Source organism: Lytechinus variegatus, chromosome 15 (genome assembly GCF_018143015.1).
Source record: "Lytechinus variegatus isolate NC3 chromosome 15, Lvar_3.0, whole genome shotgun sequence".
Classification (NCBI taxonomy): domain Eukaryota; kingdom Metazoa; phylum Echinodermata; class Echinoidea; order Temnopleuroida; family Toxopneustidae; genus Lytechinus; species Lytechinus variegatus.
Window position 1 is genome coordinate 2,792,230 of NC_054754.1, and position 26,553 is coordinate 2,818,782.

Sequence of the window (26,553 nt, forward strand, 5' to 3'; positions counted from 1 at the left end):
TATGTTTATGAATAAAGAAACTTCGGAATAATTAACAGACCTTCTGAACAGCGGGTGATCGGGGGGGGGGGTAACATTTAAAATCATAGTTTGTGTTTTCTTAGCATTAAAGTCAAACAGACTTCGTCAGGGGAGTCCCTTTATAGTCCTACATAAGTCATGCCCTTTGAACTTGGTATGACGGTTGTTTGTACTTTGTACTTACTTTTACGGCTGGGTGTGCATTAGGATAAAGAGTACCCTACTATTCATCATGTGCATGAAAGGTTTTATTCCTTCCGCAATTATGAAATCGAAGGAAACTAGTACTGTTATGAATGTGGAATAAATATCATTTTTTATTGTACTCCATACTTCTATAACTGGAACTGTTGAGTTTATTAGCAATGGCGGGAATCTTCGACCCACCTGAATTTAAGTGCGAAGAATGTGGCATTGGTGATTCTACACAGGGGTATAAAGTTGTTGAGAAGCGTCACCTGTGTCAAACTTGTGCTCGCAATCTGGCCAGCGCCATCCTGGCTGATGCATCACATAGATCTGTTAAGTGGCCGTGCCCACAACACGATAGAAAAGAAGTTGAACTGCTCTGCCCTGAATGCAAAGAGGCAGTGTGTTCAACTTGTGCATTAACTTCTCACCATGGTCACCGGATGCAAGACATCGAGAAGAAAGAAGTTGTGAAAAGGGATATGGAAAAGATTTCTGCAAAGCAGATCGAGAGGAAAAGTTTTCTGGATAAGATAACAAGTCATTCGCAAGAATTGGATGATCATTTAAAAGACATCAGGGGGAAGATATCTGTCACGTTCCAGACAAAGTCGCGAGATCAAAAGGAGCAAAGAGGGGTACAAGTGGCCAGGATAAACAAAAAATTAGATGAGCTCATTATGAATATCAACGAAAATCGTCGAATGCAGCTCAAGGAAGTTGAAGAAAAATTCCACAATGAACAAGAAACACTAGCAAAAGACCGAGACAATGTTCTTGCAGAGTTGAAAGTTGTCGAAGACAATTTTGTCAAGATGACGTCAAAAGTGAAAGCATCAATTGAGGCCACTAAAGATCAGCTGGAGAGCACCGCTGCACTTGCGAAATCCATCATGGTCGATTGCGATGGGAAGGCTTTCCATGAGAAGATCACAGAGTTTCACGAGAAGGGTATGGACAAATTACCATGTTTCGATCATGATCACTTGGATAAACTGTCGAAGATGGTGAGAAAAATACGTTTCAAGAGAGTGGATGACATTCAAACCATCGGATTTCTAGAGGGGAAGAAGACTTCCTATGATTTGGTCAAGACTGTAAACCTTCCATCCGATGTCAAGGAGCCATTTCTTCTCGGGTCGATCGACGAGCAAACGGTGGTCTTGCGGAATGACATTGGGTCCATTCTGTACTCGGTAAAGGTAGATTCTGGATCGCTGGAAACACTGATGACCGAACTGAAGTCTAGAGGCATTTGGGATTTGGCAGTTTTTACTCTACCTGACAATTCGAAAGGTTTTGCTTACAGTGATTTCAATGCCGGCGTGCTAAAAATCTGTAACAGAGACGGAACCGCTGAAAAGGATGTAGGCCTGACTCTTCCCAACGATGAAGCCCGCACTGCTTTCGTAACTGTGGACAGGAAGGGTAAACTTCTCGCTGCTGGTCACAATACTGGCGAAATACATGTGATTAATCCCCAAACGGGAGAACATCTTCGCACTATCGATAATCTCGGATGCACACCGATAAATGGATGCGGGACGCTTTCAAATGGAGACATCATCGTTTTCTTTGAAAACTCCAACATCTGCAAGATCTTTCGAGCAACAGGGGACGTCCGGATGACCCTAGCTCTTGCTGGCTGGAGCAGGAGAATAAACTTTCATGTCGGTGTAGATGATATGATCTACGTGACATATCGTAAAGAATCTGGGGAGTCATGCGTGGGCTATGTCAGTGTCCTCTCTCCTGACGGGGTTTTGGTGAAAGATAAGGCAATCGTGTTTCCAACATCTAATCACCATCGCTTTTACCCGAGATGTATTGTTCCTGCTCCCGGAACTGTCATCATTCTGAATGGAAATGTCCTCCTTGTTTACAAGGAGACACCTGGAGTTGACGATCTCCAGCATCACTGACCAGACATTCCAAACAACACGGTCTATTCGTATACTAGCTGCCACCTCGTCCACTCACCACATGGTCTACTCTCATTTAGTTTAATGCCATTCCGACCATCAACATTTCGTATAACAACCATTTGGTCCAATTATCACTATGTCTAATCAACATTTCGTCTAATAACCTATTGGTCTAATATTCATTTTATTTTCATTCATTTTGCACAATTTAACACTAAGTCTAATTAGACCAAAGGGTTAATGGATTAAATGGCTATTGGACCAACTGGTTATCAGACGGAATGGCATTTGACTAAAAGAAAGTAGACCATGTGGTGAGTGGACGAACTGATGGAAGACCAAATGATACTAGACGAAAAGGAAGGGGGGGGGGGGTTCTTATTTTTATTTGGCAACCAGTCAATTTGACTATTTTCGCCATAGTATATATCATATTATTAACGTTTGTTTCTTAAAATGGAAAAAAGTAAAATTCAAATATTCTTTTTCCTTTCTTTTTTCTTTTTCTTTTCTATGCTTTTTTTTTTCTTTTTTTTATAGGATACTAGGATTTAAAGTCGAGTAGGTGTGTCTCACAAATTAAAACCAGGGCTATTGCTAACAATTTGCTATATAGGCCTACTAGTATGCAAGCAGGATGGAGATGACAGAAAAAGAAATTAGGAAAATCACAGCTCCAATCCTACACCCGTACCGGAGTATGGGGATACGTCTGTCCCGTTGATGTGAACATCAACGTCAGTGAAGTCTCGATCTTTCCCGGAGACAAGACGCCTTTAAATCCTACCTACTTTGGGAGACAAGCCCTTGTAGGATGGAATGTGACTTTGGGTGAGTTGGGAAAAAAAAAAAATTATAATAATCTATATATCAACATGCATACTTTCATCATTTAAAGATAAGCAAACCGTAAGGCAATCATCTGAAGGCTATACATGTTTGGTTAGTCATGACCACATAAAGATGTAATTGCAAAATAAACATAATGTGATTAAAGGTAATCAAGAGCAGTGCAACTTGTTCATGAAAAGTTTTCTTTTTTCTGTTTTCTTCTGTCTCAATACTTCCTCCACTTTTTCCCCTTCTCTCTTGTATTTTTTTTTTCATGAGTTTGAATAACCCGCATAAAGCTTGGCATATGATTATTGGCAAAACAAAACAAAGAGCTCAATTTTTTAACTGCTCCTCGAATAGCTGGGTAACTGATGAACTAGATCGACATGGTGCTTTCATCGGCCGTTTTCCTCGAGTCACCTGTGACTAATCATCAGCCGAGAAGGAGACTCTCTCCAACCGTTGACCAACATAAAAAACATTGGCCCCAGTATCCGACTTACAGAATTAATTGAGGAAAGCATCGGGCTTTCTGTGTATATTGCACATGTTGTAGGCTACTGAAAAGGAGATTCAACCTGAACAGCAAGTTCTCGAGGTCTTTTTTTTAATGATGGAAGATGATCATGCTGATTTTGAAGGTTTGACTAACTTTACACAAACAATTATAAAGTTATTGACTTCTGAAAGATCCAATCTCTATATAAAAAATACTATTTTTAAATCTAATTATAAATATATTTATATATATATTTAAAAAATAATTATTATTTTGTAGACTCACAATTACTGCCTCGTTCAAAAGATCAGCATTATACTTAATGGGGGATAACTATATTTCATGCGGCTTCTTTTATATAAACCTGTATAAATAAAACTGGGCGAACAAAACAATCAATTTATAATTCCTTACATGATACGACGAATATATAACCGGCATGGTGGCTGAATGGTAGAGCGTCCGCTTCATGAACGGGAGGCCGTGGGTTCGATCCTCGGCCGAGTCATACCAAAGACTAATGAAAATGGGAATCTGCCTTCTTGCTTTGCGCTCAGCATTTAGATTGGAGAAGGGTAATAATATCATAATATGTTATGCAGGGCCCGCTGGTAGATCAGTTTCTCAACTGAAGTTGCTACCCTGTGTAAATAAAACGTTATTATTATTATCCCATTTAATTTCATTAAATATTGTTTTAATATTCATTCATTTTCTATTTCTGTAGAGAAAGATGTATGTTAATATTAAACATTCATACATGGGCACGGCGCATACAGCCAATTTTATAACAGTGGAACTGTGATAGGTTCGCGGTGTGAAAAAACGTAACTGTAAATCCATTTGTTTCTCGACAATGGAGTACAAATATAAATACAGTAAATTTTACTAAAAAATACATTATACAGTGCGTCCCACAAAAAAAGAAACCGAGAATTTATCGATTATGTATCATATTAATCACAGATACAATAGACAAATGACCTACCATTGTAAAGCTTAGAATATTTTCTTTCATCTAGAGTTACTTAGATTATTTCTTATTCACGCATGAGTGAGCAAAAACAATTTGAAGAGGGGATACCAAAAAGTAATTTGGCAGGCTGTATCTGGGTTTCAACAAGAAAACCCCATTTTTAAAAAGTTCAATATCTGCTCTTTAATTTGATACCTCAATTACAGAAAATGATACCCATCATCTATACGGGTTTGATTTTGCAACTATTGACAATCCACGAATAGGAAAATTTTCCTCAGGCTAGAATCAATCAGAATTATTCATTTTCTGTTGTAAACATAGGGCCTTTTCACTCGTGAATCTTGAATCATCAATGCAATGTTGAATGCTTTTGTTCTCGTGAGTGTGATTAGCGTTTGCGATTCTAATCATGTTCTAGTTTGGTTTCACACGTGCTAAATATTCAATTTTTTTTACTGGAATCATCATTCAAAATACGATTTCTTCCGTGCGAAAGGGCGGATAGTTTGATATAAATAATTCATGCTAATCGACCTTTACCTATCTGTAAATACTAACTCTCGCATCTCATTATTTGGGCTTCGAGCTTATGTCATAGGAATTAGAACGGAAACATTATGGATCTGAATAGAATGATTAATCCTACGGTTATAGGTTTTTTATATTCGCATTTATTCTTCATTCATGTACACTGTGCTTTGTTCTGATGTTAATAGGATACGCCTAAGGGCATTTTCACACGTAAATTTTTAATCATCATTGTAATGATGATTGCAGGTGTTCGTGATTCTAATCATGTTCTAGTTTGGTTTCACACGTGCTAAAAATTTGTCTTTACCCTTATTTTTCAGTGGAATCATCATTCAAATTACAATTTTTTTTCTGTGTGAAAGGGTGGTATATACTAATCAAAACCAATCATTCTTTTCAATGTATACTTTATAAATTATGGTCCCGCAGCGGAGGGACAGTCTTCGAAAGGCAAATGGCCTTTTCGTATATTCATACATCTCAGATCATTCATATAATGAAACAAAAACAGATTAAAAAATTTGACCGCCCTTTCACACGGTACAAAAAAAATCGTAATTTGAATGATGATTCCAGTGAAAAATAAGACTAATGACGAATGTTTAGCACGTGTGAAACCAAACTAGAATAACAAACGCTTGTCATAACGAATTCTAGTTACGTTTCACTCAAATTACGGTACGAATTTTCCGTGTGAAAGGTTTGATGATTCTATAGACGAATTGCAATCATCATTACGGTTTATTTCCAATTCGTCTTAAATGCTTTAAATCGTCCAATTGCCAACTCGTCTACTATCATTTGGTCCACCATCAATTCGTCCAATATTCACATGGTCTACTTTCATCTAGTCTTATGTCATTCTGACTAATAACCAGTTGGTCATATAACCATTTAGTCCATATACCATTTTGGTCTGATTGGACTAAATGTTAAATTGCGCAAAATGAATAAAAATGAAATGGATATTAGACCAACTGGGTATGAGACGAAATGGTTGTAGACGAAACGGTGATTAGACGAAGTGATGATTGGACAAATTGGTTAATGGACCAAATTGTTGTTAGACGAAATGTTGATGGACGGAATGGCATTAGACTAAATGAAAGTAGACCATGTGGTGAGTAAACGAGTCGGCAGTAGACGAATTGGCACTTTACCATCATTACAATGATGATTCAAGATTCACGTTTGAAAATGCTCTAAGTCGGGGCCCTAAGACATATTTTTTGCTTAGAGGCTAGAGAATGCTACCGAAAATGTTTTTGATCGTTTATGATGTTTTGAATAATGTACTTTCTTTCATAATTATATCAGTTATACAGAATTCGGTAAAGCATTCACGCATTCAGATAACATGAAATATGAAAACAAATAATATGCATATATACGGTATTTCTTCTTTCTTCAGGTGGTGGTTGGCAAAACTTTTACGTAATTTTACGTGATATTTTGTTACTTATAACATGAATTGAATTGAATTTATTACAGAGCGTCACTGGCAATTGCCAACATTTTGTTCAAAACAAGAAATGCAAAATGAAACGAAACAAAATATACAATGCATAACATGTATAAGACGATTGTGCATTGATATGACCTTAATAAATGGATTGGAAATTAGCATGGCTGTTCTGATTTTGTATTTTCTCCCCCTCCCCCTCTCTCGATCCCCGTCCATATCACTCCCCCCCCCCCCCTCTTGACAACATCTATTCTATCTCTCGCTCTCTCTTTCTATCACTTGTCATATAGGCCTCTAATAGAGGCCCTCAGTAAAGTGTTCCAATATTTTCTTTTGGGTCGGATAGGGGGCCCTCCTTGGTTCGGTTTCTTTCAGGGGTGGTGAAACGGGGGGGGGGGGTCTATTGAAAACGAAGAATGAGAGAGGAAAAGGATAGCAATTGAATATTTAAGTGAGAGCGGTGCGTCCCACTGTCAGAATTATCAATGATTTATCATAACTTAGTCATGAATAAAATAAACAAATTGCATGTCATCGTAAAGCTTAATTAGAATATTCCCTTATGCATGCCCAGAAGATTGTTAATACACGCATGAGTGAGTAAACAATTTGAATAAATAAATGTTAAGGTGCCTGAAAACAAAAGAAACCACAGAGAAACTCACTCGTCAGTCATCACCACGGAAAAAAAGAATATAGGCTTTCAATATTGTGTCATTTTGCAACTTTTGAATTTTGACCTTGCCTCACATTTCAAGGCACTGCACCTCGATCCATGTGAACCATAATCATATAACGTAGGGTACCATTTTTAAGATAATTAAATGATCTTTGGAAAGATATCAAATATACGGTACACTGTAAAAGATTTGGAGTTGGGATCGAGAAATTAATGGCCAAACTCAGATGTCCCAACTTTTTTTCAAGAGTTTATAAATACACGTAGCACGTACGCGACCAGGAATACCAATAATCAATGCGAGTTGTATATTATAAGTTGGTGTTTTTGTAATCGTAGACATGATTCGTATCTCAAACAATGAATGCGAGCGCGAAGAGCGAGGTGGAATGGAATTCAGGGTCCTGAAAAATTAAGGAACATATAGTCAGGCCTTAGATAGGGATTCAAAGAGGTGAGGCATCTCATTAAATAAATCGACCTAAGGGGAAGCATTTTCTATAGGCCTAAACCTATTTTTTTACACATTTAAAAAATGTCATTGTTTTATAACACCAGAATTAATATCGGCCTAAATAGGGCAAAGGACGTCTACATTAAATTCCCTTTTCCCTCGAAAATATCCTCTTCAAATAGGTATTGCTCTGACATAACAAGACTACTTCAGGCAGCAACGTAATCTGACGGTTTAAATTGATTTTGTTTACCCATGCAATCTCCCTATATAGGCCTAATAAATGGCCGCTGTGCCCCCCCCCCCCCATTCCGGCCGCCACTCCTGTAGCTGAATAAACATTATTTTTCCCTGTTCCCCTCCACCATTTTAAACTTTGTTCCGCTGCCCCTGTCTATATAAAACCCCATTACGAATTTGACCCCATTATTGGTCTGCGAACTGGCTCTGACTGCACCCCCACCCCCCCCCCCCCACCTCCCGGTCGCGAATTCGCCGGCGCGCGGCGTGGCCGCGTAGAAGCAGTCGATTACTTCAGTCAGGTTTGCGGAGCGTATTTCAAGTTGTCCCATTTTTCAGGGTAATTATATACCTAAATTTGCGAATTGTAAACGAGATAACAATGTGAGAGTCATTAAGTGGGAGGCGTATCGCTTATTTATGCTTAATGATGATATTTGTGCCTACACTGATGAACGGCCGACTAAGAATTTATGAATTTGTGAAATGTGATTAGAAGAATTAACTTACAGTCCCATGCATTGAGATTTATGTGGTAGAGTCGACTTGGGTGGGAGCTCCCAGGGTTACTTTGAGGACTCCATGATGATTTTTTCTTAATATTTTGACATATATTTCTTCATCATGGAGTCTTGAACCCCTGGATTATGAATCATAAGACATAACATAGGTATGTGCGAATACGGAGCATCGCGAGCGCTGGTTTTGGTGGCACAGTTTTTGCGCGGGTTTTGCTGCAAGTGGTATCGCCTCTGGGCGGCTCATCGAAAATGGGGTTTAATGCGCATGCGCACATAGTAGATGCAATCTACAGACAGCACGCAAATCGCGTGATTTGCGTGCTGCTGTCGCCAAGCGAAAGACAAAGAAATGAAGACGGCGACGTAAACACGGCCGTAAGCTCTTTTGATGCTTGCTGGCTTGTCCAATTTTTTTACCTGTGTCCATCCCAAAATTTAAGGTGGACCCCCCTAAATTTTTGGGCTTCCGCCTCCAACGCCCCAATTCACTGATTCTGGACACTGTCCCTACCCGCGATAAGTTTCAGTATTTTTGGAGGACACCTAGTGGCATCCCTGATAAGCACATCCTAGCTGGTATGCAAATGAGGAGACTATGACATCATCCACTCACTATTTCTTTTGTATTTTATTATATGAAATATTCTAATTTTCTCATTGTCAAGTGATACAACGATTAATTCCTCCCTGAACATGTGGAATTAGCATTGTTTACTATATGGTTCAGTCAAGTTGGTCTTTAATGTCAAACCTATGAAAAATGAAATATTGTGTATTTCAAACAATAAAATACAAAAGAAATAGTGAGTGATGGACATCATCGACTGACTCACCTAGTTGTACATATCACTATTTTGTGAAAAATAAGCGAAACTTTAAATGTCAAAACTCTCTTATTTTACTCCCGATTTTGATGAAATTTTCAGCACTATGCTAGTTTGCATTTTCCCGGGGTGGACTTGACCTTTAATAAATGATACAAATGCCTTCTGTTTACTACTCACAGGTGTGGCTGGTGTGTAAACTTGCAACTGTAGATTCATGCCTGGTAATTTCCAGAAATCTCCATTATCCCCCCAAAAAGAAAAGATGTATTACAAGTTTGGTTTGTTTAACTTGTATTGTTGTTTTTTTTTACTTGTACTTTGCAGTTATTCAAGTGACTTTCAATGGATACAATGGAATGCTCTCACATTTTAAGGGAAGTGGCATCACTATCCAAGAATGCCAACTCTTGGAGGATGAGTAGAGGAGAACAAGTGAGTCATTTGCATCAAACGCTTCTAGCTATTTCCAATATTTTAGATTATCAGGAAGACAAAATGCATTGCTTGAAAGCCAGACTTGAAGAGAAGACATCTACGTGTACCAGCGAAACCTTAAGCGCTGGAAATTTGGAGTCTGGATATCCGAGCGCCATTCTTCAGCTGTTTACCCAGCGTCTAGCTCTTCAAGCTAAAGTTCCTAGCGGACCCCGCCCAGTTTCCTCAGAGTCCTTGCTTTCGAGAAGAAACCAGTTCAACCATGCAGATGACTCCTCCATTTGTGAAATTCTCCTTGATATTTTATCTTCTCTTGACCATTGCTATCATGATCAGTGGAAGCATTCCCTTGAGCAAAGACAAACCTTGGAGAAGCAAGACACGGAAAATGACCCATTCTCGGGTAACCTCTCTTTTCTTGGTGAACAATGCCTTGACCTGCTGGTTCAACAAATGAATGCTGTACGTGACAGGTGTAAGAGGCTGGCAGAGGAGGAGGTAGCAGTAGCTACAGCTGTCCGGGCATCCAGAGATGCAAACGAGAGATTGCTTGCAGAGGACAGAAAAAGTGACAGAGGGACTATGAGTTTTGAAGAATGTGCTTGGAGGATCAGAGAAAGGCTAGCTGGATATGAAGGTTAGAATTACAGTCAAACCAGTCTTAGCAGCCATCTGGTGGTTCGTGAAACCCAGTGGCCTCAAAATTTTTCTGAAAGGAATCAAACCTATCTATAAAGACCACCTGTCGTCAATGGCCACCTTTTTTTGTTTCCTTTGGTTTGTCTTAAAGTGATTGGTTAACATTGGTTTGACTTTTAAAAAATCTGAGCTAGAAGGTCACTCTTGTCACCTGTGTCTGTGATATGTTCCAAAAATGAAGCCCAGAAAAAATTGCGTTCGAAAATGATTATTTAGTGCTTCAAAAATTGAAATATAAAGTGACCGGAAACACCATCTTAATTTCATCCCATACACTTATGTCTACTATTTAGGTGTCTATAAGACGCCTATTTACAAAATCGGGGTTTGCCTTTTAGTTTTAGCTTTTCATTCTCAATAATGGTTGTTTTCAGGGTTTATTACTTCTAATACATGCACTTGTACACATGTTTCATCTTGGTTTGAGAATTTTTTAAATCGGCTGCTCACAAAGTTAAACAATACCTTTAAAGACAGAGTTGACTTACCTTGATGTGATAGTGTTATCACTTACAATTTTACTTCATGTTTGTTGCTAATGAAATGGCTGCTACATGTGTATCAGTTTTTGTACATGCATGTAGAATGGAAGTTTTGTTACTTGTATACAGAATTAGGGCTGAATCAAAATGTTTCAATGTGTTAAAACAACCTTTAAAAGCACAAACTTTTTCATATTTACCTGATTTAATTTCAGAGAGCTTGAACAGAATATTGCATGATCTATGGGACTGGACAGATTATCAGGGAATTCAGGTCTTAGAAGAAAATCAACAGCTGCTAATCACACCAAGGTATGCAATTTTTAATTCAAGAAAAGGTATAGAATTATGTTATGCTGGCTATCAGTGGCTTAAAAAAAGATTGAACAAAATCGGACAAAAACAATAATTCAGTTATGAATTTTAAAAGTTACAAAAATGCAGTCTTTACTGAGATGGGAATTTTAAACTGACTGTGTAAGTAATGTCATTGTGGGGAAAGGTTCAGATAAGGGGCACCTCAAAATTTCTCTGAAACACAAAATTAACAAATTGTCATCTTTTCTTAAAGTTTCACATAGAATGTTATTTTCTTTTCTTGAAGTCCTATAGCAACATGCTATCGATTCAATTTCTCGAATTTTTCCCTAGGAATTTTCCCTCGCCACTTTCCCTGAAGATAATTTAACTGGGAATTCTAAAGTACACAACAAGTCAAAGAGTATTCCTTACCACTGTGAACATCTGCTCACCAAATTGCCAATTTAAGATCTACATACTGATCTCTCTTTTTTTTCAAAGGGCCATGAATGCTTATCCTCCTTTCATACTTCATTTTATTACCAAGCTAGGATTCTCTTTCTATTACATTGTTATGCACATGTAGCTATCAGATCAATTGCACTTTGAACTTTCAACCAGCATCATAATGGAGACGAAAGAAGATGATACGTGCAGTTCATATACATTTATTAAAGATGAAAATAACCTGATGATAGCAATATTAGGGAGTAAGTCTGATGGTGACTATACTCTGAAGATGAAGATAAAATAAACTCTGCAAACTGTTGTAGTATTAAAAGTTGTGATCTCAAAACCAATCTAGAACCAATCTCTAATCTAACTGGAGTTCAGAAATAAAACCTTTTTATAATGGTTGATCAAGACATGTATCCAGTTGCTGGTCAACCTTGAGTAAGACCTAACCAAAACAATCTGTATGTCATAACTTTACTCTGAATTGGGGCAGTGGACCTTCTAGTGAGAAGGGGGAATGTAGTGAATAAGAAACCCATAAAATATGTGTGTGTCAGAGGTTTAGCTTGAAGAAGAGTGAGTACCGGTAATACTTTCTGTAGAAGTAGAAGTATTGATTAGGTATTGATTAGGCATTGACATTTTATTGAATATGTGAGATACATGTAGGTTTTATCTTCACACAAGAACATTTTCTCTACCCCTTATAGATGGGTCAAGAAACTCTTGATATTGGCTCTTGAGTTTCAAGGTCAGAGGAGCAAAAGTATTTCAGCAGATGTTATTGACAGGCACAAAAGATTACTCAAGGTGCGTATGGCAGCTATTATTGAATGGCTGGATTGTATTCTCTTATATCAACCGATTTCAGGGGAGTGTTTCATGAAGAGTTTTGTCAGTGATATTCTCTCAGCCAATCAGATGCATGGATTCTGCAGCTATCATGAAACACTCCCCAAGGACAAGGGCACTTTATTATGTAGTTTTGACCAGTGACTATTGATGAACACAGCCTAAATGCTATTTAAAGTTTAACTGGGCTATTTCAGACCAGCTAGGGTTTTACTGGGTTTTGGGGTCAATTTGATCGCCCTTCAGATCTCGGTGCATAGAGCTGTATGTAAACTACAAGACAGTAGAGTACAATTATCAAAACATTGATTTTAAAAAATATTTTTAAAGTAATTATGATGCAGATAAATGTGTGAAAATATGTTTTTGCCTTTAACTCACTCACTATTATAGAGTGTTGTATTTTGTGAAAATATTCATTATGCATTTTTAACAATTGTTGACAAAAAAAATTGGCCCCTCTCCCCGGTTGAAATAGGGTTAAAAGAAGACTGCTTCATAATTAAAAAAAAATATAACGTGCCCATTCATATTGCATCAAGATCATTTGTCAAATGAGGCCCATTTGGATACAAATGTTATTTCTATATCCCTCAGCTGTCATCAGACTGTTTCGCTGCTCTTCCTCTGCCTCTACAAAGCACACTATTTCAGTGGTTATGGAAGCAGCCAAATGGACCTACGATCTTCAAGGAAAGTGCAATCGTCAATGTTGAGCAAGAGCTGACACAAGTGTTCAACAGACTGGTCACGGGGTCTACAGATGGCCAACTTTCAGGAGGTTAGAGATTTTTCTTCATCATTTTCAGTTGCTTGTAGTCACTAATTCCTATGGTTTTTCCTTAGACCACCTCACGCTGTCAGGATTGAAAGCTATAGGAAAATAGTTTAAAGTTCACCTAACAACAATTTCATGAGAAAGTTCTATGAATTAAATGTTTATCGTCATTCTATTGTCGTAAATCTAGATCTGGTTAACATATGTCTGTGTGAAATCTAAGCTGGAAAATCAGTACACTGAAAATTTTCAAAATGAAAATCACCAACACAGTGTATTGCTCTTGCCTAGTAAAATCAAATAAACAAAAGAAAGCATGCAGTGGGGCTGGACTGCCATGCTTTATTTCCAATTTCCCAGCAATGACATTTTTTTTCTACCACAATCAATTAGTATTTATTTTTCTATCTATTATTTTGTGTACCATCCAGCATGATCTCTCTCTGCTTTTGTGTCCTTGAGATTTTTTTTATTCAAATAAGTTGATCAATTCTTGTCAGACCAGATAATTCAATGGATTGACATTAATGTGTTTCAAGTATTCTGTGAGCCAGCATGTACACCTGGGCCCCGTCTTACATAGAGTCACAATCGATCCAATCACTCGTAACTTTATGGAAATCCATCAGTGTCATAATTTTTTCTACAGGAAATGTGCACTATGTCCTTGGGAAAAAAAGAGAAGGACTGAATTTTCAAGAAAACAATAAATGCATAAATATAAATCATAATTAGAAAATATTTTGAACAAACATGCATAATAGATGTTGATGTTGCTGGCTGTCCATAGATGCGATTGAACGGGTCAATCGCAACTCCTTGTAAGACAGGCTCCTGTTCTATTTTCTTGTCCACAATTCATATAACATTAGCTGAAGGGAGAGCTAGAGGGGGATACTTGTACATGTTAAGCCATATTTCTTTCAAACCACACAAAACATTTATATTTTCTACATGTATTTGTTTAACGCGGAGAAGGTTTACGGATCACCATGTGTAATATGAAGAAGGGAAGGAAATGCAGGCAGAAAGATTGAAATGGAAAGACATCCTAATGTATCCTGTCTTTCCATTTCAATCTTTCTGCCTGCATTTCCTTCCCTTCATATTACACATGGTGAACCGTAAATCTTCTCTACGTTACAAACTCCACCATGCAAACCTACAAAGATCATATGTATTTGTTTTACAGCGAGCCAGAGAGATCTGTAGCGTAGCCCTTCATTGTCCCAGCTCTACCCTGCAAAAGGCTATACAAGAGGCTGTTCTAAATGTGGAGGCAGGCTCATTGATTTGCAAGGTAATACTTTCTTTAGCTTTGTTCCTCTATGCAAAGTTGCCACCTATTATGTTTTTTTATTGTAATTAATATATTTACAATTTTTTTTTGCATTTTTTATTTCTTATTTCTTTATTTTTAGAAAGTCATATCCTGTCAAGAAAAATTGTCTCACTATGTATCTCTCTCTCTCTCTATTTCATAAAACTTACACTAGTTGAGGTAATTGGATGAATTTAGTTTCAGATAACTAGACCAAAGGTCATTTGTGGGTCAATATTTAAAATGACAGTTTTGAGGATCTCTGAATACAGCTTCTCATTCCCAGAGGTTGGAAGATCCAGTTTTAAAGAGTCGTGTTGAGAAATTCTGATGTCATATACCATATGCAACTGGAATTTCAATGCTACTCCTGGAAGGTGTTTCACAAAGATTTAAGCATGACTTAGAGTCACACTTCAATGCTGATTTGTACATGATATGCAACGCGCAATCTTATTGTTAGATACGCAGTAGTGCATGTCCTCTTAGCGTGAACTGACCAATGCGGTCATGCATTTTCTACCTCACGGAACTTGGCATTTAAGTGCGACACTAAGTCATACTTAATCTTTGTGAAATACCCCCCTAGTCACTTACATCTTTGTGTTGTGAAACACCCCCCGTAGTCACTAGGTCATTAGCGTACATACGGGGGGGGGGGGGGGGGAGCAGACTGCCCCTTTGACGAGTCACAACCCATGCAAGGGACCTACCCTCCCCCCCCCACGAGAAGTTGAGGACCTTTTTTTTTGCTTGTCAATTTATTTTCTGGCACAAAATCCTTTATTTGTGGTTGAAGCCCTTTTTTGCCAAATTTTTTTGCGGATGATTTTGCCCCCCCCCTTGTGGAAAATCCTAGGTACGCTACTCTCCCTAGTCATACTGAAATCTTTGTGAAATACCCCTAGGTTCTACGCCGTATGCGTTTCCTGGTAGATCTCCAGCTTGATGGGAAGCCATGTTTCCTCACAGAGCTCAGCAAGTATGTTAGAACTCTTGGGGAGAGACAGCTCTCATCATCGGAAGAAGTTAATCTCTTCAAGTTTGCTGATAATATCATGCAGGTAAAGTTCTCTTGTGTATTTATTTTTTTAGGTATTTATTCATTCATCCATCCATCCATTTATTTATTTATTTTGTTTTTCATTTATTTATTTATTTATTTTGCATACTTACAGGACAAGTCTACCCCAACAAAAACTTGATTTGAATAAAAAGAGAAAAATTCAACAAGCATAACACTAAAAATTTTATCAAAATCGGATGTAAAATAAGAAAGTTATGACATTTCAGAGTTTCGCTTATTTTCAACAAAATAGTTATATGAACGAGCCAGTTACATCCAAATGAGAGAGTCGATGATGTCACTCACTATTTCTTTTGTTTTTTATTGTTTGAATTATGCAATATTTCAATTTTTACGAAATTTGACGATTAGGACCTCCTTGCCTGAAGCACAAAATGTTAAAATAATGGAATTCCACGTGTTCATGGAGGAATGAAATTTCATTTCACATGACAATGACAAGAAAATAACAATATTTCATATTTAATGTAATAAAATACAAAAGAAAAAGTGAGTGAGTGACATCATCGACTCTCTCATTTGAATGTAACTGGCTCGTTCATAAAACTATTTTGTTGAAAATAAGCGAAACTTTGAAATGTCATAACTTTCTTATTTTACATCCGATTTTGATGAAATTTTCTGCACTGTGCTTGTCTGATTTTTCTCTATTGATTCAAATCAACATTTTTCTGAGGTGGACTTGACCTTTAAAAAGCTTAGCCAGAGTCAGCATTTGCTGGTTTTTATTAGCCCTATTAAAAAAACATTACATTAAAACATCCAATATATTAAAATGCTTGAATAATACAAATCAAAAACAAAATAAATGACACTGAATATGGGGGGAAAACAGTTAAAGACTAAAACTTAGAAAAAAAATAAGCATTAACAAATCTTACATCAATAATACCTGAAAGGTTATACCAAAATAAAGAAGATAATAATGGTAAGTGTAGTATATTTAACCGACAAATTCCTAAAAAGCTCCAGTTGCTGAGAAAGGAGAAGAAGAATAGAAAGTAAGAAGGAAGGAAGGGAGGATAGAAAATATTGATGATGAAGGAAAATTAAAGGGAGGGGGAGATCGAGACCTCAGTTTTTACACAGCAACATTTTTTGGCCCAGTGGATTAGTCTCTGGACTTTGAAACAGAAGGTTGTGGTTTCAAATCCAGGCCATGGTGTAATTTTTGTTTAGATCCACCTTGTGCTGCACTTGAGCCAGGTGAATTAAATGGATTACTGGTAGGATTTTTTTCATTTAAATACTTAGTTATGAAAGGCTTGCCACACTGAAGAAAGGGTGATAATATCCATGTCCCTTTGGAGGCATAAATTGTATGTGATAAGCACTATACAATAATTAAATATTATTATTATTGATTGCTTGGGTTTTGGTTTTGTCTTTTTATTTCAGAGCTACAATCCACCAAGCACTCCAGCAAATCCTGTCACCTGTCAGCCTCTAGTTCATCCTCTCCACCTAGCTAACTGTTGCATCTGGCCCTTCCTTGGTCCTGGATCACAAGACCAGACCCATAAGCCTGGTCCTGGACCTTCTTCTCAATTCCTAGCTCCAGGATCTGACTTTCAACAGAAAGCCATTCCCAAGCATATTACATTAAAGTTCTTGGACCTTGTGCTGAAGAACAGCTTATTCCCAATAAATGAACAGGTATGAAGTGTTTCTGCCGGCTATTTATGAATATGTGTCACAGATACCCCTCCCCCCCATTTTATTTTATTTCTCTTGGTAAAGATATGAAGACAGAACAGTCCCAAAGCACAACATTCCATATGTTTTATTATTCTTTTTAGCTTCCTTTTTTCATTCCAAAGAGAATAGTCAGTGATAGTTTTGTTAGCAAATTCAAGTATTATCATGGATTCATAAAGCCAAGCCAGCTAGTCTTAGCTACCTTCCCACTTTGTTGTGAGTGTGCACGCATGCATGGTCTACGCATGTTCTGTGTAAATGCACAGGCCAACCATTTTGTAGACTTTTTCAACTTTAGCGAGGACATTCCATTACAAACCTCTCAATCTTTTTAAATTTGGAAAAAAAGAATCTGCAATTTTATCATTCAGACCACTTCGTTTAGAAAGGAATTTCCTATTTTTTAAATAGTTATATTGTGCACTCATGTAGGATACTCCATTTTTCCTGTTTTTGAGCAAATTCATCCCTGTTTTTTCTGTCATATAGATATGGGGGCTGTCTCTATTATCCATTACAACATTTTCAGATCCTCTTTTTTCCTCTCCTTTATTAATTGACAGGGGCAAGGTGGTATAGACATTAGTGTGTGCTTTTCTACCATGCTGAGCCTGTGTCACATATTACAAGACTGCACTCTCTCAGAGGGAGGGGATATCTCATCTAACTTGCTCATCAAAGAAATGACCTCTGACCTTCTAGAGCGTCTTTCTGCCTATGTCCAGGAGGTTCATGCTGGTAAGTAGCTTCGCTCCAACTCTTCTTTCAGGCCTTTTTTAATCATGCTGAAGTTTGGTGGTATGAATCCGAAATCTTACCTTTCAGGATCTTCCCATCTGCCTGAAGTGATCAGCCACCTCTAAAACCAATAAAATGTTGTTAGTCAAGATTCTCTGTTGATTGCCAAAATAGTAATTTGGTAATAAAAAAGCAAAAATAAACAACAGCCTGTTCAAATTTCAAGTTTTGAAGTTGAATAAAAAACTAGATACAAAAGTTTCTTTGACACAAGTTTTTGCGGATAGTTTGGAAGTTTCACTGAGAATGCACACCTACACACACCTTAATGCTTGTAGGGTTTGTGGGTTATACAGAGCTGCCAAGTAGTACGAGTTTTCCGTATTTCATACGGAAATCAATTTAAAATACGGCAGTACGCTTTTTCATGATAAAATACGGGAAAAAACAAATTAGAGAAGAAAAGGTATTCCGTGTGTTGCTGCCCTCTATGTTCAATGAGTTATGCTTTCATCAAGGCTTTTCGATTAGAATTTTGCGATATCCTGGCAAATCAATGCGGATGACAAGTTCCGAGCGCACGCATGTAGTTTACGTTTACAAGCGCAAAGCAGCGGCTCAAATCGCGATATTTTGCGACTGGTAAATACATCTGTAAGGATGATGACGTCATCCAAGATGGCAACTTACGTTGACCGACGGAAGGATCGAAGATGACGATGTTTTGATCATAATTTGAAACGAATTAGCCGTAACTGCGGTCTAAGGTACGATATTTCTGAATTTCATACATTTTTCCGTAAATATGGATGCAATTTCTTTTTCATAATGTGATATTTTATGATTTTATGTGCAAAAAACGATCGAAAAAAAAACAGGTTTCCGTCGAATGTTAGATCTAACGTTACTGCTAATACGTTGTCTGTACGTACGGGCCTCCAAATATGGGTGAGTCAGCCAACGCAGTTCAGCGGAACAACCAAAATCTAGACTGTCTGAAGCTTTCGGTCTCGTGTGCGACGGTGTGGGGCGCAAAATAATGTAAGAAGTGATCGAACTTTGCCATTATGCATGCATATTTATCTCATGGTAAAAATACAGATTTTTTGGTCAAAATACTGATTTTGGGGGATAAGAATACTGAAAATGCAAAATACAACTTGGCAGCTCTGGTTATATTTGATCAATTTTGACAAGTTATATATCGCTTTAAAGCTTAACCCTTAAAAGACTGGGGGGGTGATTCATCCCCCCTCGACATTTTTTGCAATAAATCCGCCACGCAAAATTTTTTGACCGCGTCGCTCACTGACTTTTTACTTTCAAGTCTCGCGCAACTTTTGAGACCAAAATTGTGACCCCCAGGTACGCGGTTTCAAAATTACGCAACATTTCGTAAGTGCATGCAGACCAAAAATTACTCAAAAAACGTGAATTTGTGTACAAATCCAATGCAAATAGTGTTTTTAGCCAAAATTCATAAATGTATCATTATTTTTCTTTTACTGCTTAAAATAAATTAATTTTATCTTTTTTATGGTCAAAATTAAGTCCCTGACAATTTCCATAGAAAAAAAAAAACAAAACAAAAAGTTGCAAAACATAGAAATACATAAGAAATTTAGAAAACAATAGAATACATAAGAAAATAAATGTGATGTTGAAATTAAAAAAAATGAATTTGATCAGATGCCTATCTAGAGTATGTGAAACAAGAATTAGCATTTCAGGGGCATTATTTTATTAATTAAAGCAAACATGATTTTACGCATAAATTAGCATAATTATATGAGACATGAGATTTTTTGCAGAATTTGATGTTATTGTTTTGTAGATAGTGCCATGGGTAACACGTGTGCCAATTTTCGCCGCGATCGCATGATCGGCGGCCGAGATCATAAGGGGGGACTGAATCAGCCCCCCCTCTTCTTAGGCGTCGAAATAGCCCAGTCTATTTAGGGTTATGATGTGCTTGATCAAACTTGAAAAAAAATCTCAAAAATGCATGTTTAGCAGCTTATTGTTGGTTTTGAGTTGGCTGGTCACGAATTGTTTTACCGAGCACTCGTACAGGAAATGCAATTTCTTTCCTTTGTTCTAACTAAATCATCCCCATTTTTTTAATCAGATTGGGAGGTCTACTTCATGATAATTTATGAATATCAAACATTCAATCATTAGGCTTGCAATGAATATGCTTTTTTGTTTTTCAGCATGATGTCATGATGATATGAAGAATGATCTAAAAAAAAATTGGGGGATGGATGGGGTCACGTTGCTGTATAATGTCAGTACAGCGGCTGATAATAAAATAACCAAATATGTGGTACTGTGTTAACCTAATGCCAGTGTCCCTGAATCGAATATCATTTCAGAAAACTTGTCACTATGTGTAGAATGGCTGGTAGACAAGGCGTCACATCTAGACTGGACCGTTAGGCTCACCTTACATGGTTTATTCTCCGATGCCGTTCCTTCCTGTCATAAGGTTTGTTAAACATGGTGGTTGATATTCTTGCCAGTTTATCTTAAAGGTCAAGTCCACCCCAGTAAAATGTTGAACTGAATGAATAGAGAAAAATCAAATTAGCATAACGCTGAAAATTTCATCAAATCGGATGAAAAATAAGAAATTTATGACATTTCAAAATTCGCTTATTTTCACAAAACAGTGATATGCACAACTCGGTGACATGCAAATGAGAAAGTTGATGATGTCCCTCACTCACTATTTCTTTTGTTTTTTATTGTTTGAATTATACAATATTTCATTTTTTACAGATTTGACAATAAGGACCAACTTGACTGAACCATATTAAACAATGCTAATTCCACATGTTCATGGAGAAAACACCCGTTGTTTCACGTGACAATGAGGAGAAAATTAGAATATTTCATACAATAAAATACAAAAGAAATAGTGAGTGGATGACGTCATCAGTCTTCTCATTTGCCTACCAACCAGGATGTGAATATAACTGTTTTGTGGAATTAAGCGAAAATTTAAAATGTCATAACTTTCTTATTTTACATCTGATTTTGATGAAATTTTCAGTATTATGCTTGTTGGATTTTTCTCTTTTTATTTAAATCAATCATTTGTTGAGGTGGACTTGTCCTTTAAAGTATCAATTGATGATGGGTAGCCAAAATGTAGAAGACCCTTTGACCCAACGTTATTCCTTCTTGGTTCATTTTGGGGCTTTTTGAACATCCTTCTTAGTGATGGTAAAAATGATGGTGATGATGAATGAGGAGGAGGAGGATCATGATGATGATGACAATGGTAATAGAGATGCTGGCAAAGATATTGATGATGATGATGATTATAATGGTAATAATAAGGTTGCTGCTGCCGTTGATATCACAATGATGAGGATAACTGATGATTCATGATATATCTCTTTTTCCAGGAAGTATTTACCTGTATAGAAGAAATCACTAGCTCCATACATCCCTCTCGGCCAATCACAGAGGCTGTACCATTGTACACAGTATGGAGTTGCTCGTTGATTGCATTTTTTCAAGGTGCTCGGTTATCGTCTCAGTTATCAGAGCAGTTTGTCAAGGTGAGAATCTGTTCAAATATGAGATCATGGAATTCAACCAAAAAGTGAAGTTTCCACCCTTTTTCATTAAACCATTTGTGCTGACTGTTGAAAGTTGTAACAAATTGTGCACAATATTTGTACCTGATCTACTAGCAGGTGACATAATGCTTGGCTCAACACACACTTAATATACTACCAATTTCAATGTTTCCTAAATTCATTGGTTCTATCCGCACATACCATAATCACACTACCTTCATTTTCTATTCTGTTCTTTTCTACCTGGCGATCATCTTTGCCTATAGAACTCTATATACTTTTATACATGTATCTTTATTTTGATATTGTCCTGGAGAATTTATTTTGTCCTTGTCTTTGTTATTTTGTATACAGTTATGTAATTTATGTAATGTGAATGTAGAAAAAATGTTCAATCTAAAATGTATAAAGCAAAAATTCACTATTGACAATGAAGTGAAATTGAATTGAATCGATTTGAATTGGAATTTGAAATCATGAATGTTCAAGCACCTGATCACTATAGCCATGTTAAGGTGATACATGTATGTACATGTAGTGTGAAGAATCATTGTATTAAGCACTACACAAATGTATGAAATGCTGTGGAAGAGTTTAGTTCATCTTCCGATCACGAATTCAACAATCCGCGATCGTGAAAACAACAGCTTTTGGCCAGCATAGCGCATGCACGTATGCAATGCATAGGCGCAATGTGCAGTAATCCGCCGCAGATGGTGCCAGACTAGGAATGTGCCGGTCTACCCATACACATTCAAACAGGTATTTGAACGCGTTGTTGATACGCGTTGGAGCGTGTACGTAAGTTTAACGTGATCAGCACTGTATGTAATGTGAAGAATGATTGTATTAAGCACTACAAAAATGTATATACATTAATTATCATCTGTCCTCTGCATATTAGAGTTTATTGGGAGCACTCCTCCCCATGGTGTCATCTTCACGAGCTGATTTCTACCGAGCAGTTTGCCTTGGATTGGCCCAGGTTCTTCCTCACAGCAGCTCTCCTGAATGGCTGACACTACTTGAAACTCTTGACCTGATGAGGAAGGAAGGACTGCTTCACGTTTCTTACACATCACAATTCATGACCAGTTTACCTCTGTGTGATATTACAGGTGAGCATTGGGTTGCATTCAAACATCATGTTGGTTGAAATTTTAAAGCATTCTGGGCCCCGTCTAACAAAGAGTTATGATTGATCCAATCGACCTTAACTCTAAGGAAATATAACAATGTCATAATATTTTCTGCAGGAAATTTACACAATGTTCTTTGTAAACAAAAAAAAGCACACTGAATTTCAAATAAAACCATGAATGTATGAATATACATCATCATTAGAAAATATTTTGAATGTACATGCATAATAGATGTAGATGTTGTTGGCTTTCCATAGTTGTGATTGATTGGATCAATCACAACTTTTTGTAAGATGGGGGCATTTTCGTCCGGCAGGATGTCAACTCTGACATTCTTTAAAGATGTTTGACTTTTGGTAATTAATTTAACCCAGGAACTTTGCAGGCAGCAGAATTGATAAAAATCATTCTTGTGAGTGATGAATATTGTTCAAATGTGTGTATTTGTGCGTTTCAAATTTACAGTGTGCCAGCATCCTCTCCAGTTGAGTCAAATCTTTACGACAGTGGTACAGCTACTGAGCGGAGCGGGCTTTTCTGATTGGTTGAGTAATGACCAATGGCAACACATTACCAAGACATACACCAAAGTAATGAAGGTAAGCAACTTTCCTTATTGTATTATTTGATATAATGTGGGGTGTATTTTCACATGGAAGGGATTACAGTACTCTGAATACCCCAATAGCTAATCAAACCATTATATCTGGTATATTGGAGATGATGATTTTTTTTTTTTACCTGATTACTAAGAATGCATGAATTCAATTTAAGCAAGAAATGATGGTTCAGGATGGTTCGGAATGAAGGTTTAGGTCCTTTGCAGGGTTCAAAATAATGGCATACATGAAGGACATAAGCACATATACTAAGGGTCAAACATAGGAGTAATCTGGTGACCCAGTAGGTCGATATGGTGATTGAAAATTACCTCCAAGGTATTTGATTTAAAGGGGAAGTTCACCCTGACAAAAACTTAATTGTAAAAATAGCAGAAAAAATAATAAAAAATATTGCCGAAGGTTTGAGAAAAATTCATCAAATAATTAAAAGTTATTAGAATTTCAATTATTTGATTTGTGACGTCATATGCGAGCAGCATTCCTACATAGCGAATGGTAAAAAATCAATGAAATGTCATTTTCTCAGAAAATTGAAAATGGTTTTCACTGTACCTTTTGTATATCAATAGACAAATCATTTCACACCCGATCATGAATAGAAAACAAAATTAAGTCATCAGGAACCATGCAAAATTTGAAATTCATGCATTTTATATTACATAACAGATGGGGCAGCTGCTCGTTTATGACGTCACAAATCCAAAACTTTGAACTCTAATAACTTTCTTACTCTTTAACGGATTTCCATCAAACCTTCACCAATATTTTTTACTATTTTTTCTGCTATTTTTGCAACGAAGTTTTCTTCAGGGTGAACTTCCCCTTTAATCTTCAGCCATAATTACCCATTTATGTTGGAGACATTTCCTTTTTCTCAACTTGCAAGGTACATTGTATGTTAATTTCAATCTGGGAAGACTCAGCAAAGCTATACCATTCCTTGGGTCCTGTTGAATAGAATGTACTATTATGGTAACTGTGCCATCCGATGGTAACTACCATGGTAACAATGCACAACAGCCAATTAAAATCAAAGATTCCTCGATAGTTACCATGGCATCGCAAAGTTACCATAATGTAACTATTATGCAATGGGGCTTTATAATATACAACTTGTTCATAAAGGGAAATCACACATTACATGTATATATCTATCTTTGATATTGCTGGTCTTATAATTATTATATGTTGCTGTTTTAAAGATTTAGATGACCTGTTGCCTATCTCTTCAAAAATATGCTAAATTGCAAACCTGATGCATATCTTGAACCTTGACATTTGTAACCTGATCATTTCAATCAACAGAAAATCTTATCCAGTGCTACAGAGAGCATCTCGTTAAGTGCATCAAGCTCCGCCCATTCTTGTCAAGTCTTCCTGATTGGCCAGCTCTTCTGTCAATCATGCGTGGTCTCCCCGTGCGTCCGGGAGTCAGCCACGGAGCAGCTCTTCGTCTGGACTCTAGAGCTTGCCATGAGGGTGGAGGAGCTCGTCAGTTGCCATAGCGATGATGATGATAGTGTTTCCATTCGAGATGAATCTTACCAAGAATTGAAGACACTTATTAGAGCCATTGACTGGCTTCCCGATGGTGGACAAAGGTCGACTCTTCAACAGAAAGTGACTGCAATACTGTCAAAATGTTAAATATCGGTTAACTTGACACCAATATTACTGATGAAACATGAGTAGAAGTACTGACTGTCTTTCAGGTAGTTGGAAAGCATTTCATGATGTTGATGAAACGTTCCTGTTGTCATCATGACCGATAGTGACTGCGTTGTTATCAAATTTTGAAATTATTGGTTAGCTTCACACCGATGCCAGAAATACTGTAGCATAAAAAAGTGAGGACACAAATGAAGTAGAAATATAAAATGGGTTTCAGATTACCGGTATGTAATATCTTTAAAGGGTGTTCTTGCACTGTCCTCAAGATGTCATTTGGAAACTTGACACAGATGTTGCAGTAGGGCAATTCCATAAAATGGTTAACCTTTTATTCTATGCTCGATCCTGCATGTACTGCTGGAGCCATGTTAATTTGAGGGTTTTTACATAATTTCTTACGAACAAGAAAACAGATCTTTACAAGGAGTCAGTATTGGGGAACTAATGTATTATTTTATGGCATTACCCTAAAGATATTGTTTCCCCCTATTCAGTTATATCGGGAGGAGAGACCCGAGGGTCATAGTGATTCAGTGTGCTTTTTGCCTCCCAGGCACAGGTGATGCCAAACAAATAATAATAATAGTAATATCTTTGATATTCACAATCAAACTGTTTGATACTATTAATAAAATTTAAAAAAAAGCATCTTTATTTTACTTTCTAAAGTTTCTTCTTATTACCCTGAAAACTACATGTACTAGAGGGTCCACTCAAATGACATCACCCCTGGTTGTTCAGTCAAAACCTGGCATTCATTTGACTTCTATTTATGGTATAGAAATTCAGTAGGTATTTTTACACCATGTACCAATCATGATAATGTTCATATTTTGTGATAATGTACTTGACTGGTATTTTCTTCATTGGGGAGGTGTGAAAACTCCCAGTGTCTCGTTAAAGGGGAATCCAACCTGAATTAAAAGTTGTTTTCAAAGGAAAAAGAAAAATCAAACAAGTTGATAGTGAAAGTTTGAACAATATTGGACAAACTGTAAGAAAGTTATAAATTTTTCGTAAAAATCTGTTATCTCTACACCGATGGAGATTTCAAAATGGCCACATTTTTTATGTCGTAGTATTGTAAGGCAAGGACTACTCTTCCACTTACTCCAATATAGAAAAAGACTATAATTTCTTCTTTTTTTAAGTTTTACTTTTAATGATATATTTTTCATTTATGAGGACATGAAACAATATGCTACTAGGGTTATATTTTGGTTACTGCCGCAGGGGATTAGATATTTTGGAAGAAAATTCAATATCCTGATAATTAAGTATATGGCCTGTGGGAAAGTTGGCCTTGCCCCTTGTCATGAATACCCAATTGCCAATTTGAAATTTACATTAGGGAACTCAGTTATGAAGCAGCCACAAATTTCTCATTGCATATCCGAATTCTTTCAAACTTTCACCTTGTTTTTTTTCTCTTTTCCAACACATTTTATGACCTGGTTGGATTCCCTTTAAATTACATTACTACTATCAGCAGACATTTTGTTGGTAATTGAAACAAA

At 37.0% G+C, this 26,553-nt stretch overlaps 2 protein-coding genes across 2 annotated transcripts; both read left to right on the top strand.

Moving 5' to 3' along the window:
• Nucleotides 1-339: 339 nt before the first annotated feature.
• Nucleotides 340-2,141, top strand: LOC121429256. Its single transcript, XM_041626234.1, has one exon. It carries the CDS (start codon nt 387-389, stop codon nt 2,130-2,132), a length of 1,746 nt encoding a protein of 581 aa, XP_041482168.1. The 5' UTR covers nt 340-386; the 3' UTR covers nt 2,133-2,141.
• Nucleotides 2,142-8,092: 5,951 nt separating this feature from the next.
• On the top strand, nt 8,093-25,670 carry LOC121428768 (gem-associated protein 4-like). Its single transcript, XM_041625586.1, has 14 exons — nt 8,093-8,156; nt 9,498-10,236; nt 10,996-11,092; nt 12,247-12,346; nt 12,986-13,166; nt 14,357-14,466; nt 15,396-15,551; nt 16,973-17,230; nt 17,836-18,010; nt 20,386-20,498; nt 21,424-21,579; nt 22,505-22,718; nt 23,208-23,341; nt 24,671-25,670. Exons 2-14 carry the CDS (start codon nt 9,507-9,509, stop codon nt 25,010-25,012), a joined length of 2,766 nt encoding a protein of 921 aa, XP_041481520.1. The 5' UTR covers nt 8,093-8,156; nt 9,498-9,506; the 3' UTR covers nt 25,013-25,670.
• Nucleotides 25,671-26,553: the final 883 nt, after the last annotated feature.